Source organism: Phalangium opilio, unplaced genomic scaffold (genome assembly GCF_054372755.1).
Source record: "Phalangium opilio isolate 3A_F unplaced genomic scaffold, DU_Popi_V2 ptg000232l_1, whole genome shotgun sequence".
NCBI classification, from domain to species: domain Eukaryota; kingdom Metazoa; phylum Arthropoda; class Arachnida; order Opiliones; family Phalangiidae; genus Phalangium; species Phalangium opilio.
In genome coordinates, this window is record NW_028324223.1 from 901,890 (window position 1) to 918,647 (window position 16,758).

A 16,758-nucleotide genomic window follows, 5' to 3' on the forward strand; every position below is an offset into this window, starting at 1 on the left:
CAATATTTTAAATCAAATTAAAATAAATGAATAAATACAGAAACTTAAACAACTTACTTTAAAAAACAAAATTTGAAAATAATTCGACGGTAGTTAGTTAGTATACTTTTAACAATTTTAAACTGTAAAATCCATATCGACAAAAGTTATTTAAACGAAAGCTTATGTTTATATTAGTATTTAAAATAAAATTAATTAAAGACTTGGGAATATTCTTAGAGAGTGTCTGCGTTTGAGGAACTTGTCCCGCATTCTACCAAGCAACCACCACGAGAACACAGAACGTACGCGATCGAGAATTCCTTTTGAAAGCGAAAGTGCAGAAGAAAGAAAGTTGGTTGGCCTTGTGACGGGTTATCAACCACCAGCTAGACTTTACTAGCGCCCGGAAATGGGTCACTCTCACTAAAGAGCATCCAAGACAACCCCCCAAACTAAAATCTATACATCCCCCCTTATGGGGGAGCAGCAAGAACAGAAGAGAACTCTTTACTTTAATTAAAATAACCCCAATTAAATCGGATCCCCCGACACAAAAAAGGATGAATACGATTTAAATAAATAAATAGAGAATGGGCTATTAAATATTTGGTAATGTTGCAAAATACTTAATAGACTTAAATGAATTTTTAGGCCAATCGGGCAAATCGCGTTTGTCGCGTTTCATTAATGTTTTAACTTTTTTATTTAACATTTTATTATTTTTTTACCCTCGACCGAACACGTGCCAAAAAAAACAATGAAAAATTTTAATATCGCACGCGATTTTAAATAATTGCTAAATGCACGCACGCGCTCACGAGCTTCCAAGTAAAGCCCGTCGCTAACCCCCCTATTTCTATGCAAATTAGCTGAATTTATATTAGTGATCGCGGTCGATGGGCGATGGGCTTGAAAAATGCGACTGTCTCGCGCTCACGAGCTTCGTTGTTAAGCCCGTCGCTAACCCCCTTATTTCTATATGAATTAACTGACTTTATATTAGGGATCACGGTTGATGGGCGATGGGCTTGAAAAATGCGACTGTCTCGCGCTCATGAGCTTCGTGGTAAAGCCCGTCGCTAACCCCCCTTATATCTATGGAAATTAACTGACTTTATAATATGGATCGCGGTTGATGGGCGATGGGCTTGAAAAATGCGACTGTCTCGCGCTCTTTTCTAAAATGATAGGTAGGCCTACATGACGTAATAGAGTCGCTAATACTGTGACGTGACTCTTTGACACCCTTATACTTTTTTACCGACTTATTTAAAATGAAATACAAAATATATAATTTTTTTTCTTCATTGGAAGAAACGTTGGTAAATTCTGTATTGGAAAGTCGGTCGCGACTTAATATCTCCAAAATTATTAACTGTTTTAATTGACGGGCGATGTTTCAAACGAGTAATGAAGGGGGAGGGAGGGAAGATAGCCTAGTTGAAAAAGAAACTACTCGAATGAATATTACGTCATGAAATTCCATAAATTCCAATGAACAAAATTGGTAAAAAAAAATAAATTGATCCTAAATATTTGTAAAAGATACATAACGTAACTAAACCTAACCTAATCATCAAAGCTAATCAAATCTATTAGTTGTTATAGCAGGATGGTGTCCACTATAAGCTTGCCTAGAATCTTCCACTGTTTTTCACTCATTTTCAAAACCTTTTAGGGTAATTAACTTTAGGTTTGGGGGGAGGGGGGTTACCTTAATTAAACTCATTTCCGACGATATTGGTGGCGAAATAACAACGGACGGGTTTTGAAGTAAAAGTGGGGGCTACGTGATGTTGAGGCCGTCGCGGAATTTGACCCCAAATTAATTGGGGCCGCGCGTACTGTACAAATGAAATGAAATGAAATGAAATTTATTTCAATTTTATAACGACTTTTCAATAACCGATGCCGAGTTCTTCAAAAGATGGTATACAACTCTAATTTAAACTAATTACAAAATAATCTTGACACAAAACGTCTGGGTCACCAAAACAATGAACCGGAGGATTTTGGTTACGTTCAATTTGTATCGGCATCCAAGCGGAGCGATACATTTTTTCAAGAACGAATTAGGAACCAAACGGGAATTGCGAAAACCTTTGTTTTCCTTTATTTCGGTGTCAATCGGGGAGATTGTGTTAAATCGAAATGATTTTACAAATTTATTTTTAATCCCATTTATAAATTTTAAAATAGAAAAAGAATTAAAACTCACATTTTATTTATCCAAAGCACGTGGCGTAACCCGCGCCAAAACACGTGGCGCATCTTATTATAAATTAAGCACGTGATTTTACTTTGTATATAAAATATTCTCGCGCAGGTATCACGTGATTACGTTCAAAAAAATCTTTCGCACGCGCGCCTGAATATATTCGTTAAATTATAACAAAAGCGTCGCGTGAAATATGACGTAACGAAAAAGCGTCACGAGAAGTATCGCGTGAAATTAAATTAACAACCGAAGTGTCTCGAGACTTTTAACGAAATCAAGACGAGAATGAGTTACTTTTCACCTGATCCGGAAATTAAACTATATATTTTTTCGAGACAAAATACGTCAATTAATTCACGCGTTACGGTTAATTTAATTTAAGCTAAGAAAAATTCCCCGTTTCAATTTCCTATTTAATAAGGTAGTGTAATTAATCGAACGGAATATTAATAAATAAGTGTTTACGCCGGATTAAGTAGTTTGAATAAAAGCGGACACTGGTTGCTTCGATTTGAAAGTGAAAGTTTTGAAGTCGCTTATTTCGATGCCTCCCAAAAAGGGGCCACACGTAGTCGTTTATAAAAAGTAGAAGGGGAGGACCACCTATAAGACTTAATACTTAATTCCCGGGTTTATTTCTTTTATCTTTTAAACCAAAAATAAAAAGATTTAAAAAAAAAGGTCTTCCATTGCTTCCGCGGCGAAATACATACGTCATCTAGGTAACGTGTGGGTGGGAAAATACCCGAGAGTTAAGAACAATGGACACTTTCCCTCTCTTTACAATAATAATATTATCCTTATTAAAAATTAATTAAGCAAATGTCCTTCCCCTTAAAATAAATTATTTTATATTATATTACTCATCCCGATTTAATATTAAATAAATAAATATAGGTCTAGAATTATTTTTAAACTTTTATAATTTAATTTAAACACCAACGTTTAAATATTAATTCTAAAAGTATTTGGCCCCGGTCGAATTGGCCATTGGCCAATATAATAATATTAAGGTCCAATTACTTCTGTTGAAAATACACCCGTTTCTTAAACAAAAGTGGTTCGATAACGGTATTTGTTTATTCACGTCGTTAAGTTTGAATTTTAAATAATAATAATAATGTTTATAACAATAGTGTTTAAGCAACGAGAAAAAAATAATAATAATATTAAATAAAATTTCAAACACGGGTTTTTTTTTCATACGCGGTTTAGCAAGTCGCTCAAAGAATATTTTAGAATTAATTTTAGCTAAGAAATATACTTGATTTTAAGCCTAAAAACCGGATTTTTCTTAAAAAAGGGCGTTTTATAAAAAAATAAGTATTTTTTCTGTTTCTGGGTAATTCAATACATATTATTATCATTATAAAGTAAACGAGGGGTTGTTCACTAAATTTTATTTCAATCTTAGAGCCTCAGAGCAGAGATGATTTAATGGGATATGGGGGGGGGGCATGCATAGATTAATTATTAATGACTTAAGCTAAGCCTAATCGTTAAGCCTAACATTTAACTGTAGCGCTTAAGAATACGGATTTTTTGGTAACGCCTTAATTTGGTTCAAGAAGAGTTGGCTCGTTTCAACAACCTACATTAAGACCGGATAGTGAAAGTTAGGTCCAAAAAAAAAAAATGTTTGAAAATTGACTCTATGTGAATTAAGAAAAGCGGTCAGCCAAGATGACCCAGTGACCGACGACATTTACTAATGGCACCATCAACGTTTCAACTCAATGTGAACGCCATGGTAAGCTTACGCGCTGCCATTACACTGATTTAATCCTTTTATTTGTCGTCCCACCCTCAAAAAGCAACAAGTTCAATGCTACGTTCACAGTTGATTCTTAACATTCTTAGGAACGTTTTTAGGTTGAAGATGAAAGATTGACCGACCCATCACGAAGACCGATGACCCATATGGGAAGGGGGGCCAGATTTAAGGGTCCGGTATCACATTAAGTCATTTATAACATAAGTTTATAAGTGATATGTTAAATGATAAGTATGACCGTTCGTAATGCTACTGAGAGACTTCCACAGCAGCTCGAGATAACTAGCTAGTTCGAGAAGGAGAACAAAGGGGAGCGAGTCAATTGAAGTCCTAAGTACACTCGGTGCACGTGGTTAATTAATTTTTCAGCTAGGACCTATTCCATGATCTAGGCACTCCTATTTAGTCTATGCATTACTAAGCCCAAATTTGACAGCAGCGCCCCACTCACTCACCAACCAGGCCTCCCTACCTCGCCGATTTACCTCCTCTCGAATCTATGACCTACCTCACTCACTCACTCACTAACCAGTGACAAACTTATGGAAGGAACATATCTTATAAACTTATGATTATAATAAAGGGTTTCACGTAAGTATAGACAGATAGGTGCGCCGGAACCTAGATTGAAGAAGATATGCGCATGATAGTAATTATTTAACGTTAACCTCAATTGACTCCCGCGTCAATCTAACCTAAAAGCAGCCTTTTAAGGCTAAAGCGACTATTAACTTTTACTTATTGGATGGAGAGGGGTCTCTAGTAAAGCTAACTAACTATACAATTGTAACCTAAAATTTGGACCAAATACAAGAAGGGATTTAATCACTTTGGGGAGAGTGGGTGCGTGCGTTATGTTTTAGGCCCATCATAAAATAAAAACAAGTTTTATTTTCTGTTTGAAATTAACCCTTACTATGAAATCATTAATCTAAAAAAGAAACTTGTTACGGGGATGTTTAATGGCGGCACAGAATTTAGACTCAATTTCAAATGGACCTACCTCATTCCCAAAGTATAAGATAGTCCTGCTCCGTACGGTATTTAATGGACTAAGAGATCTATGGTTTAAAAACCGTAGGAATCCACGCAAATAGTAAATAATAACAACAACAGAAACCATAAAACAAAACGAAATAAACTCTATTTGTTGGGTAGGAAACATATTTATCACAATACAGGCTTAACCAACGTAAACAAACAAACAAATAAACAATATTTACATAACTTTTGGCCGCGTTAATTAACTTACGTTGGTTGTCCTGGGGTTTCTGTTCAGGTAATTGTCCCGGTCTTTGTTATCTTCTTTAATGAGATCAGAGGCCCGTTCGGCGATCATAATGGTCGGGGCGTTGGTATTTCCAGAGACGATGGTCGGCATGACGGAAGCGTCCACCACTCTCAAACCAGTCACTCCAATGACACGGAGTTTAGGGTCAACCACGGCCATTTTGTCGTTGACGGAACCCATTTTGCAAGTGCCAACTGGATGGTAGAAGGTAATGGTGACTGTCCTGGCCACGCATTCGATAAAGCCGGCCGTGTTGGTGAAAGGCGGCGTGTATGGGTCCGGGAATTGGCTGCAACCGTTGAAGACAATGTCCGGGAGTGCCGCCCCCAATTTTTTAAAGGCAGTCGTATTGGCGCCCAAACTGAAGGCCTGCCAAACACCTAAATGCAACCATAAACGCAAAGTTATTTATTTTACATTACACGCCATGGGCTTGGAAAGACTTAACAATCATACCGTCAATCATGGTGTCTATGTCCTCCCGCTCGCTGTAGTACTTGGGGTCGATAATGGGGTGCTGGTAAGGATCAGCCGACCTCAGACGAATGAAACCTCGACTCTTGGGTCGTAGCAACAAAGGAAATACCACGAAACCCTCCGATTCCCCGTAACTTCTCAAAGAAGCCGCTAACTGAGACACGATATAATTATGAAATACTTATCAGCCAACTCGACGTCGTTATAAGACAATATGCACTGGTACTTACATCGGGGTTGACGTTGGATATTCTTTCGGTGGCGTAGGGAAAAGTGGAAAGGGCCAGTGGCAAGAAATGGTACTGAATATCGGGCCAATCTTCCGAGGCGTTGGCGTACTTGCTGTTTACAAAAGCGATGGCTTCCACGCCACCAAGAAGCGACAATGGACCGGTCCCGTTCTTAAAGAGTTCCGGTAAATAGGCCGGCTCACCGTACACCATGTCGGGCGTCACCGCGACTTGGCTACGGTTGACGTTCAACTGGATTCCTCCGCTACAAACGTGGTCTTGAAGGTTTTCACCGACTCCAGGTGAATCTACCACAACTGGAATCTGACAGACAGCGAATTAGAGAACAACGGATCAGTTGTTAAACCTTATTGACTTACTTTGAATCTTTGCAATTCCTTCTTGGGTCCAATCCCGGACAGTTTCAGTAATTGAGGGCTGTTAATGGCGCCCCCGGACAAGATGATCTCTTTGCGGGCGAAGACCTCGTAATTTGTGCCGTTGTGGTCGAAACGGACCGAGCGGGCTCTCTTGTTTTCGTCGAATTCGATTTTAGTGGCCATGGCGAATGTCATGATGTGGACATTCGGTCTTAGACTGGCCGGTCTCAAGTACGCCAAGGCGGTGCTACAACGAAGACCGTCCCGAATGGTCCCTTGAACTCGAGCGAAACCTAAAAATTAAATTAATCAATATAGAAATTAAGTATTAACAAGGTCGAAAGGGGGGTCATCGCCTACCAGTTTGTTGATGTCCGTTAATATCAACGACATCGTATCCCATCTCTCGTCCAGCTTCTAAGAAAGCATCTCCGAGGACAGTGCCGTACTTGGGTCGGGTGACGGTCAAGGGTCCGTCTTTCCCGTGCATTTCCTCGTCGATAACGTTGGCTCCGTCACGATTGTCCTCGGCTTTCATGAAGTACGGGAGGACATTCTTCCAATTCCAACCTTCGGCACCCAGCGATTCCCAAAGGTCGTAGTCTCTCTTATTGCCACGCACGTAAATGTTAAAGTTGATGTTGGAAGAACCTCCCAGAACTTTACCGCGAGGCCAGTAACTTCTCTAAAGTTTCCAAACCCCAATTGAAATTATAAGATAATTAATGGCCTAATTACTAAGGTAATTGGTAATTAAAGGCGTAATTTAACTTACCCTTTCATTAAGACCGAAGCAGGATGTCTTTTGCGGTTCAGTCTGGTATCCCCAGTCCATCCCCGTCCGAAATAGCCAAAGGGCAGCGAAAGGGATCTCGTTCATGACATTGGGACGGCCACCAGCTTCTAAGACCAAGATGGACACGTCCGGATCCTCGGACAAACGATAGGCCAACGTTGAACCGGCCGAACCCGCACCGACTACGAAACCAAACCAAAAAGAAAACCATAATTACGATGGCTCCGGAAAAGAAAATGGGTCAGACAAACCGGAAGTACTTACTTATAACGTAATCGTACTCTTGTCTGGCTTCTTGCGTCAAAACGGGCATGGCACGATGTTCTTTACGCGTATAATTAAAGCTGAAGATGGCCAAGAGTAGACCCAGGGTGGTCCGGGCATCCAACATACGTGGTGGCTCCATGGCTTCTAATATTCAAAGTGAAAACCCAGAAGAAATTGAACCGTCGTTTTTAAATTAAAATAGAATTTTTCAGGGCCTAAAATAAATAAAAAAAATTGTCTTTTCACTTAAAAAAAACTATACTTTGAACTCAAGGACATTGATCGAGAAAATAACTTTAAAACCACATATTTAAATAAAAAGAAATTAACTCTAGTGTCAGACGTCTGCTTTTTTTAAAGCTTTTGAATACGAGGGGAAATTACTCCCTGCCATTAGACCTTCAATTATTATTATTTTGTTTTTACCTCTCCGTGTGACGTAGTCCAGGAGAGGTTCTGTAACGGCCGTGTCTGTGTGTCTGTGTGTCTGTGTGTCTGTGTGTCTGTCTGTTGTTACACCCACGTGACCGCGTTCGCAGTTTGCGTATCGGAGCAAACGTTTTCGCCATTTCCGAACTGCTTTCACAGTCACGGAAATGGCTCCTCTACTTGAGTTCTCACACCACCATCTTCTGGTCTTTATCCATCCCACACGGACACTAGTCTGTTCTTACTGGCTTCTAATCACCACCATCTTCTGTTCTTTGTCAATCCCACATTGACAACGGTCTGCACTTACACTGGCTTCTAACACCACCATCCACTGGTCTACCGTCTATTCCACATAGACACCAATCTGTATCATTGGCTTCTACTCCATTATCATCGTTTGGTTTTAGGATACACGCGGCAATCAGCTAGGGTTACGAGAAACGTCTAGCCTCCCTAAGGTGGGATCTCCACCAAAGGTTTTCGCAATTGCGCTTTTTCCTTACTATTATAATGGAAACGAATCGTATATATACCCCAAATTTGAAAAAAGCGGGCAAGAGGGGTACCCGTCACTTTAAACGTCAATATTAGCAAAGTTTGAGATGATAATAGGTATAACTTTATTTTAAACGATTTAACTATTAGTAATGTTAATTATTGAAGATTAAAATAATTAAAAATAATTATATTTATTTAAATATTAAAGATAAACCTCTCGTGCAAAGAGAGAGATTATCATTGCCTCCTATATCTACCAAGGCCCGTGCATGCGATTTATTTCCTTCATTGCCTCCTATATCTATCAAGGCCCGTGCATTGTGATATATTTCATTCATTGCATAAACATAAGCGAGATTGTTTTGGGAAAAAAATACTGCTTCCACTAATGCGTTTATACTCCTTGTTACTGTTGTATAGAGTAATCATGAGAAAAGCTTTAAAAATTAAGAGAGGACAGACCTTTTTTATCCTCATTCAAAAATATTTTTTGGTGCTAGAAAGCTTTAAAAAATCCAAACGGTTAGGCATTGCTAAAAAAGACAAATAATATTTTTCAAATCTTATGAGATAACGCCCACCTAGTTGAAAATTGCCGTTTTTTATCCGCGGGAGCCATTCTTAATGAGAATTTCGATGCTAGTAGGTTGTCAATTAAACTACCGGTATATTATTGTTGTTGGAAATTGGATATTAAGTCAAATTAAGTGGTTGTAAAGAGCCAGCAGGTTTTTGCCACTTCTTTTTGTGAGTATTTGATTTTATATGTAAAATGGAGGAAGATAATGTTGAGAGTAAGTATGAAATGCGGAAGCGCAAAGCGCGGGAAAGGATGAGGGCAAAAAGGTCGACGTTTTCATTGGATACTTAAGGTTATATAATCTTCTCGACACGGAGAGGTAATATTTTGGTTTTCCCGACTTGTTAATTTTTGGTTTAGTACGTGGTCTATGCCAGCCAGATTGAAATCGACACTAATTTAAAAATAATCAATTTGGGTTTTATACCGTTAATGCTACATTCAAGGTTAAATAACAAATATAATAATGGATGGCTTGTCAATTATGCTAATGAGCACGACTCTCTTAGAAGGGGTTATAGTTGTATCACAGTCGCCTTAGGAGTTTGGGTCATTTCTAAGATTGCTAAACATTAATGTTCCTTGGGAATTGTGGCGTTTTCTGGTCAGGCAAGATTCATGGTCAACAAAAATAGCTTCGTCATTTTATAGACCGGGAAATTGGCGGAAGTTTTACAAGAGTTTAAGAACAAACAACTATATCACTAACCCCTATGCAAATTATAATGCAATAATAATAATAGGTTGCAAACTTGCAACCCAACAAAAAGGGACAAATGTTTCCTTAAGATATAATTATAAAACAACAAATGAAAACTTTACTATAATAAAATCATAAGTTTATTCTACAGGGCCGGTAGGCCCTTGTAGATATGACTTGATACCGTTTTATAACGTTAAAGTAATATTCACCCGCTTTTGCTAATTTCCTATGGAGATTAACATGGGTTTTTCGTGATTTTTCCCCACCGATAACTTAAAAACTACAGCGAAGATACTTTTCGGAATTATCTTAAATTAACAATTAAGTATTCAGGGTGTGCTATCAGCCAGTTTGATCAAAACAATTAAGTCTAAGTATGTTAATTTTAGTTAATTACAGAAGTACGGCTTTGACCATCGTGATTGGACATAATAATTAGCTAGATCTCTTGGAAAACTTGGTGTTATTACGTATCTGTAGTGTGGTGGTTATCACGTCCGCTTCACACGCGGAAGGTCCCAGGTTCGAGCCCTGGTAGATACATGTATTGCCCATCGTGATTGGACATAAGAATTAGCTAGATCTCTTGGAAAACTCAGTGTTATTACGTATCTGTAGTGCAGTGGTTATCACGTCCGCTTCACACGCGGAAGGTCCCAGGTTCAAGCCCTGGTAGATACATGTTTTGACCATCGTGATTGGGCGCTTGAATTAGCTAGATCTCTTGGAAAACTCAGTATTACCACGTATCTATGGTGTAGTGGTTATCACGCCCGCTTCACACACGGAAAGTCCCAGGTTCGAGCCCAGGTAGATACGTGTTTTAACCATCGTGATTGGACATAATAATTAGTCAGATCTCTTGGAAAACTTAGACTTACCACGTGTCTGTGGTGTAGTGGTTATAATAAATATTTAACAATTATTTCACTTCACTTGGTTTAATAATGTGACATAGGTAGCATACTTTTTCCCTACTTTTAAAACCATTAAACTAAGTAATATTAGAAGTTCAACAGAATGTCAAAAAAAAAAAAAAGATGTTAAAAGCCACTGTAAATGGTGCTTAAATGCCTAATATTTCCTTAATACTTCCAAATAATATTAGTAAATGGCGTGAATTGATCATAGAAATGGGGTTAAAGTACACCCTAAATGATGTCTTTTTTGGCACTGGAAAAAACAGCATATATGGTGTTTGAATGCACCATTATATTTCAGAGTGCAAATGTATGACGGTAAAGCAAACATAATTATTCAAAATTTAATTACATTAAGACTGAAGTGACAGATATTATATAAAAACGTCTTGGTTTGGACCAAGGCCGAAAAAACAAACGATATGTGTGAGGTTTATCAATTGACTGAAGCTTCAGATATTAAAATTTTTTTCTAGTTATTTTTATCCACTCAATCTTTAATCAATATTTAATTCAATCAACTGATTTTACTGTTAATCGATCTAGTCCCTCTAAATTAATTGAAACAAGTTGGGAAACCAAAATAAACCTCTCCGAGTCGAGACACAATTAAGAGGTTTATATTTAATAATTAAATAAATATAATTGATATTAATTATTTTAATCGTCATTAATTTAGCTTAATTATAGTTCAATCGTTAGAAAAAACTTTATTCATAAAATAATTTTAAACATAGCTATTGTTCACGTTTGAATTCTAACGTATGCATCTCTAAGAACTTTTGATAATTTAGGGTCTATAAGGCGATTGATTCACGATGATTGATAAGAAAACTCACAATTGAGTGAATCTTTGGTGGAAGCCATGCCATTAGAAGACTAGACGTTTCTCGTAACCTTAGCCAATCGCCGCGATAATCTGAACCCCGACAATGATAATGGAGTAGAAACTAATATTACTTTCTGCGAACACGTTTACTCCGATTTGACAGACACATCCAGTCTAATACCTCTCCGTGACGTCATCGTCACTCGGAGAGGTAAAAATTACATATCTACGCTTTTTCAAGAACAATTAATTTCATGATAAAATGTTTTCGGAAAATGTAATTGTTCTTGAAAAAGCGTAGATATGTAATTTTTTTATTTAATTTAGAGGGACTAGATCGATTAACAGTAAAATCAGTTGATTGAATTAAATATTGATTAAGGATTGAGTGGATAAAAATAACTAGAAAAAAATTTCAATATCTGAAGCTTCAGTCAATTGATAAACCTCACACATATCGTTTGTTTTTTCGGCCTTGGTCCAAACCAAGACGTTTTTATATAATAAGTGATATGTTATGTTCAGTTCCATAAGTTTGTTTAATTAATATCTGGTCATGACAAACTGAAAGAAAGGCTTGTAATGAATTTGAAGTGAGTGAGTGAGTGAGTGAGTGAGGTAGGTCATAGATTCGAGAGGAGGTAAAGCGAGGGAGGCCTGGTTGGTGAGTGAGGTGGCGATGCTGTCAAATTTGGGCTTAGTAATGCATAGACTAAATAGGAGTGTCTAGATGGAATAAGTCCTAGCTGCAAAATTAATTAACCACCACCGAGTGTACTTAGGACTTCAATTTAATTCACTTCCGTCGTTCTCCTTCTCTAACTAGTTATCTCGAGCTGCTCTAAGTCTCTCAGTTACTTATGGAGCGAACATATCACTTATAAACTTATGGTTTAAGTGACTTCTCTTAAAGTACTTACGTTAAAATGGCCGGTGTCCGGCGTCTACGATCAATTCGAATCAAATAAGTTTACAATTTGCACGCGATTTGGTTTTATAGGTGGTCTTTAGCCCACCAACCTGGGTTATCCCAATTTTTATAAATTAAATAAAATTTAAACAAACCTTTTAACAAATCGAAAAAACATTTAAGAAAAAAAATTTCTAACGGGTTTTAAACGAACGTGAATCGTGCGCAATTGACCCTGATTGACCCGAACATGGTCAAGGGAAAGGGGACTCCTCGAAAATATCAAGTATTGGTACTCCATTCTAAAATTGAGTACAATCAAAGGCGGCCGGCGCCTTTTCTAGTACAATCTTCCCAAACAACTCAATTGAAAAGAAAGAATAAGTGAAGCTTGACCTACACGTAAAATTCGTTACTTTCTTCGTGGAAGGGGATTAGGGTATGGGTGGGTAGGCAATGGTAAACGCTGTCCTCGTAGGGAACAGCGGTGGTACTCCGAAATGTTTTAAACAATGCACTTGCATCGCTACCAACCAAGATGGCCCTAATTCTCTACTGAATCGATGTACTTGTGTCAGTTATTACGGTATCTTTAGAAAGGGGACAAATATGGCTATAACATATTCAAAGGACATCCCCGTATCTCTTACAAAACCAGAGTTATGAGCCACGAAAGTGACTTGTAAATTAGCCCATGTTAATCCCATGCTAGCAAACATTTTGCTTAATTACTTTGGCCCTGATTGTTGAAACCACAAGTATTTAGTGTCGATTAAAAGCTAAGAAATAGGGCTATAACATATTCAAAGCGTGTATCCTTATCTCTTATAGAAACAGAGTTATGAGCCTCCAAAGAGGCTTGCAAATACGCCCATGTTAATGCTATGGAGAGGACGTTAATTAACATTTTGCTTAATTACTTTGGTCCTGATTGTTGAAACCACAAGTATTTAGTATCGATGGAAAGCTAAGAAATAGGTCTATAACATATTCAAAGGACGTACCCTTATCTCTTATAGAACCGGAGTTATGAGCCTCCAAATTTGGATATTCCATATACGTTTTAAAAATTAATTCAAACTTACCTTGAAGTTAAACAAGCGCTTTTTGATGTAAAAAATATTTAGGATAGTAAGCTTAAAATTGTGTATTTCTTTTTAAAACAAAGTATACGCTTCGAATAACAAAGTATAGGTATAAATAAAAACAGACAAACAAACAAGTAAATAAATAAATAAATAGAAAGTGTATGAAATGAAAGTGTCGGGTTTAAGGATAAAATTCACGTTGAAATTAAACAAACAAACAAACAAACAGTTCTTCATCTCGGATTGTACCTGAAATTCGTTCTCCTATTTCTAAGTGAATTGTCCGAAACCGAGTTGACCCCTCGAATAAGGTCAGCCGCTTTCTCGGCGATCATAATAGTTGGCACGTTTAAATTCCCCGAAACGACGGTGGGCATAATGGAGGCGTCGATGACCCTGAGACCTTTGACCCCAACCACCCTTAATCGCGAGTCCACGACAGCCATGGGGTCCTTCTCGGGGTCACCCATCTTACACGTTCCAGCCGGGTGCCAAATGGTCAAGGTTATAACCCGGCTGACGCATCTGTAGTAATCGTCACTGAACTGGGCGTGTTGCTCACAACCAGGCATGACGCGGTCGAAGGGCTTGGCACCGTATTTCTTAAATGGTTCCGACTGACCAATTTCCATGGCTATTTTAATACCTGCAACGTCATCAGGTTCATAAAGGTCAAGGGTACTAGGCTGGTAGATGACTAAGAACTGACCTTCAACAAGAATTTCGACGTCATCAGGGTGGGTCAAGTACTTGGGGTCAATCAAAGGGTGAGTGTAGGGATTTCTTGACCTCAAGCGGACAAACCCTCGACTTTTAGGGCGTAATATAATGGGGATTAAGGCAAAACCGTCCATTCCTTCATAGGGTGCGTAGAAAGCGTCCCAAACCTAGTAAACGGACAATGGAACTTACCAATAATCACAGCGGGTGCAATTAGCGACATTATACCTTATCGTTGAAGTTCGTCGAGATTCGAGATGAAACGCCAAACGCCGCTGTGGAAAACGGGAAGAAAAAGTACTGGAGATCGGGCCAATCTCGGGCGCTGTCATTGGCGTATTTGGTCGAGAGAAAGGCCGAGTTGTCCACGCCCCCTAACATAGTGACGGGTCCCGTTTGATTATGGAAAAATGTCTCGATATTTTGAGTGTTGGTCATCAGGCGAGATTCGACAAAACCAATGTCCATCGTGTTCACCGTGAAATCTACCGCACCCGGACACAGATGGTCTTGAAGGTTCTCACCCACTCCGGGAACATCAGCTACCACAGGTACCTGAAACACCCCCAAATTTCAACAACCACGAACACTTAATTCTTCAATTATGTTTAAAGTACTTGCCCTGTATCGTTCCAGGTGTTTTCTGGGTCCCACCCCGGACAGTAACAAGAGATGAGGCGAATTGATGGCTCCCGCTGACAAAATTATCTCTTTCTTGGCGTGAACAACTGAGGACACGTTCTTGTGATTAAACATGACGGAACGAGCTCTCTTGTCATCGTCAAAGACGATCTTTGTGACGAAAGCGTATGTGATAATGTCCAGATTGGGACGACGACTGGCCGGAACCAAGAAGGCCGTCGCCACGCTGCTGCGATAACCGCGGTTCAACGTTCCTTGTTGGTAATGAAACCCTGTAGCGAGACACAAGACCTTGGTTAGAATATTGAGGTTTGTTTCTTAATAATACAAGCTGACCTGATTGGCTCGGTCCATTGGGGTCATTAACGGGGTATCCTAATGACCTTCCAGCTTGTATGAAGGTCTCCCCCAGGACAGTTGAGAAGTTGGGCTTCTCAACTTTGATTTCACCACCCCTCGAATGATAACCTTTAAAATATTATATTAATTGAAACGTGATGGTCAATGACCTCATCCACGAGATGAGTATGAATGAAATACCTGGTGCGGCGTATTGGGGTCCATCCCTGTTGTCCTCTGACTTCAAGAAATACGGGAAGACATCGTCCCAACCCCACCCGTCTGCCCCCTGCTCTTTCCATTGCTCGTAATCCCACTTATTGCCACGAATGTAGACGTTAAAGTTGACGCTACTGCAACCTCCCAGGACGCGACCTCTGGGCCAATAGCTCCTCTACAAATTGGTACGTAATCAGATAAATAAAAATTACCACTTACCACGCGTACTTACCTTTTCTATTAAACCCAAACAAGCCATTTTTTGTGGTTCGGTCAAATAATTCCAATCCTGGTCAGTCTTGAAGAGTCCCGAGGCTACCAATGGCATCTCGTTAAAAATATTGGGGCGACCACCGGCTTCTAATAGCAAAACGGACACTCCAGGGTCCTCCGTTAAACGATTGGCTAAAGTTGACCCCGCTGAACCGGCCCCGACTACAAATTATGCCTAATTAAAACCATGGCAACCCTAGGACCATTCTTCAACCACTACCAGATGTAATTATTGGACCAATTAAAACCGGAATTAACTTACTAATGACATAATCGTAATCCGATTTGAACGTTTCTTTAACAATGGGTAGTGTCCGGTCTTCGTCTCTTATGTAATTGATAGCGAATAACGCCATGAAGAAACTGACCGAATTTCGGACACTAACCATATTAACCGGAGAGTTGACCATCTTGACCAGAGTTTATTTTAAACTATTCTACTAAAAATTTAAAATAATCCGCAGCAAATATTTTTAATTAAAATATTGGTTTCATTCTTTTGGAACTGGACAACTCGAGTTACAGTACTGCCTTCCGCGAAAAATTCCCTTTCTTTAAAATACCCTTTTTAGCCATATCGTAGTATACGATAGGCTCTTAGTTTGACCCGAGCCGTAGTAGTAGTAGTAGTAGTAGTAGTAGTAGTGGTAGTAGTAGTAGTAGTAGTAGTACTTGTGGCCGGAGTTTTCGCTTTCGTTATCGTCAGATTTTAGCTTAAAAGGAACTTTATATTACCACAACCCACCCATTGGGGTAACTGGGCTCGGTTAGAGATTTAATTTTAATTAAAATTTTTTCAGGTCAGACCCGGGAATCGAACCCGGGACCCTGGCGTGACAGGCAGACATTCTACCAACTGAACCATAGAGACTTGATAGAAACTCCGAGTTTTTTATTATTTATTTTTATCTCTAAAATGTCGGGGTGATATGGGGTGGGGTACCTCTTAATCTGTGGGGTCGAATACTTTTGAATTTTTATCTGTGGGGTCGGATACTTATGAATTTGTATGTTTGGGGTTTTTATATTTATTTTCTTTTTATGTATGTGCTAACAGGGATAGATAGACTTTTTTAAGACGGAATAAACAATGTTTGGCCTTTACTTCAGTCCGACTCATAGACGAGTATATAGTCCCTTCCTTCAACACGTAACCAAAAAATTAAATTATCTTATTGGCTCACAAAAAC

General features: G+C 38.8%; 3 protein-coding genes and 2 non-coding genes across 6 annotated transcripts; 2 read left to right on the top strand and 3 right to left on the bottom strand.

The window, feature by feature from the left end:
- Nucleotides 1–4,532: 4,532 nt before the first annotated feature.
- Nucleotides 4,533–7,554, bottom strand: LOC149612689 (glucose dehydrogenase [FAD, quinone]-like). The gene is made up of 8 exons (XM_089858245.1): nucleotides 7,413–7,554; nucleotides 7,128–7,330; nucleotides 6,713–7,037; nucleotides 6,353–6,645; nucleotides 5,973–6,296; nucleotides 5,722–5,896; nucleotides 5,227–5,645; nucleotides 4,533–4,595 (listed from the first exon to the last, which is right to left on the bottom strand). The coding sequence occupies exons 1-8, from the start codon at nucleotides 7,552–7,554 to the stop codon at nucleotides 4,533–4,535; spliced, it is 1,944 nt and encodes a 647-aa protein (XP_089714371.1).
- Nucleotides 7,555–7,609: 55 nt separating this feature from the next.
- LOC149612690 (glucose dehydrogenase [FAD, quinone]-like) lies at nucleotides 7,610–14,635 on the bottom strand. Of its 2 annotated transcripts, XM_089858317.1 has the most exons (4): nucleotides 14,324–14,635; nucleotides 14,085–14,262; nucleotides 13,625–14,021; nucleotides 7,610–7,630 (listed from the first exon to the last, which is right to left on the bottom strand). In XM_089858317.1, exons 1-4 carry the CDS (start codon nucleotides 14,561–14,563, stop codon nucleotides 7,624–7,626), a joined length of 822 nt encoding a protein of 273 aa, XP_089714443.1. In that variant the 5' UTR covers nucleotides 14,564–14,635; the 3' UTR covers nucleotides 7,610–7,623. The 2 variants fall into 2 exon arrangements, with proteins under 2 accessions (XP_089714443.1, XP_089714442.1); XM_089858316.1 differs by lacking the exon at nucleotides 7,610–7,630 and having other exon boundaries at nucleotides 13,510–14,021.
- On the top strand, nucleotides 10,099–10,171 carry TRNAV-CAC (transfer RNA valine (anticodon CAC)). The gene has a single exon. It is a non-coding gene; the product is annotated as a tRNA-Val (tRNA).
- Nucleotides 10,237–10,309, top strand: TRNAV-CAC (transfer RNA valine (anticodon CAC)). The gene has a single exon. It is a non-coding gene; the product is annotated as a tRNA-Val (tRNA).
- LOC149612693 (glucose dehydrogenase [FAD, quinone]-like) lies at nucleotides 14,634–15,978 on the bottom strand. Its single transcript, XM_089858246.1, has 6 exons — nucleotides 15,831–15,978; nucleotides 15,528–15,730; nucleotides 15,278–15,470; nucleotides 15,074–15,205; nucleotides 14,713–15,009; nucleotides 14,634–14,650 (listed from the first exon to the last, which is right to left on the bottom strand). The coding sequence occupies exons 1-6, from the start codon at nucleotides 15,976–15,978 to the stop codon at nucleotides 14,634–14,636; spliced, it is 990 nt and encodes a 329-aa protein (XP_089714372.1).
- Nucleotides 15,979–16,758: the final 780 nt, after the last annotated feature.

Coding starts and splice junctions, on each gene's coding strand:
- LOC149612689 (XM_089858245.1), bottom strand. CDS start 7,554: ATGGAGCCACCACGTATGTTGGATGCCCGGACCACCCTGGGTCTACTC. Junction 7,038..7,127: donor GCTTCGGTCTTAATGAAAGG/GTAAGTTAAATT, acceptor TGGAAACTTTAG/AGAAGTTACTGGCCTCGCGG. Junction 6,297..6,352: donor AGGAATTGCAAAGATTCAAA/GTAAGTCAATAA, acceptor GCTGTCTGTCAG/ATTCCAGTTGTGGTAGATTC.
- LOC149612693 (XM_089858246.1), bottom strand. CDS start 15,978: ATGGTCAACTCTCCGGTTAATATGGTTAGTGTCCGAAATTCGGTCAGT. Junction 15,731..15,830: donor GGATTACGATTATGTCATTA/GTAAGTTAATTC, acceptor CATAATTTGTAG/TCGGGGCCGGTTCAGCGGGG. Junction 15,206..15,277: donor ACCCCAATACGCCGCACCAG/GTATTTCATTCA, acceptor AATATTTTAAAG/GTTATCATTCGAGGGGTGGT.
- LOC149612690 (XM_089858316.1), bottom strand. CDS start 14,563: ATGGACATTGGTTTTGTCGAATCTCGCCTGATGACCAACACTCAAAAT. Junction 14,263..14,323: donor CGACGAACTTCAACGATAAG/GTATAATGTCGC, acceptor TCCGTTTACTAG/GTTTGGGACGCTTTCTACGC. Junction 14,022..14,084: donor CGTCGAAATTCTTGTTGAAG/GTCAGTTCTTAG, acceptor ATGACGTTGCAG/GTATTAAAATAGCCATGGAA.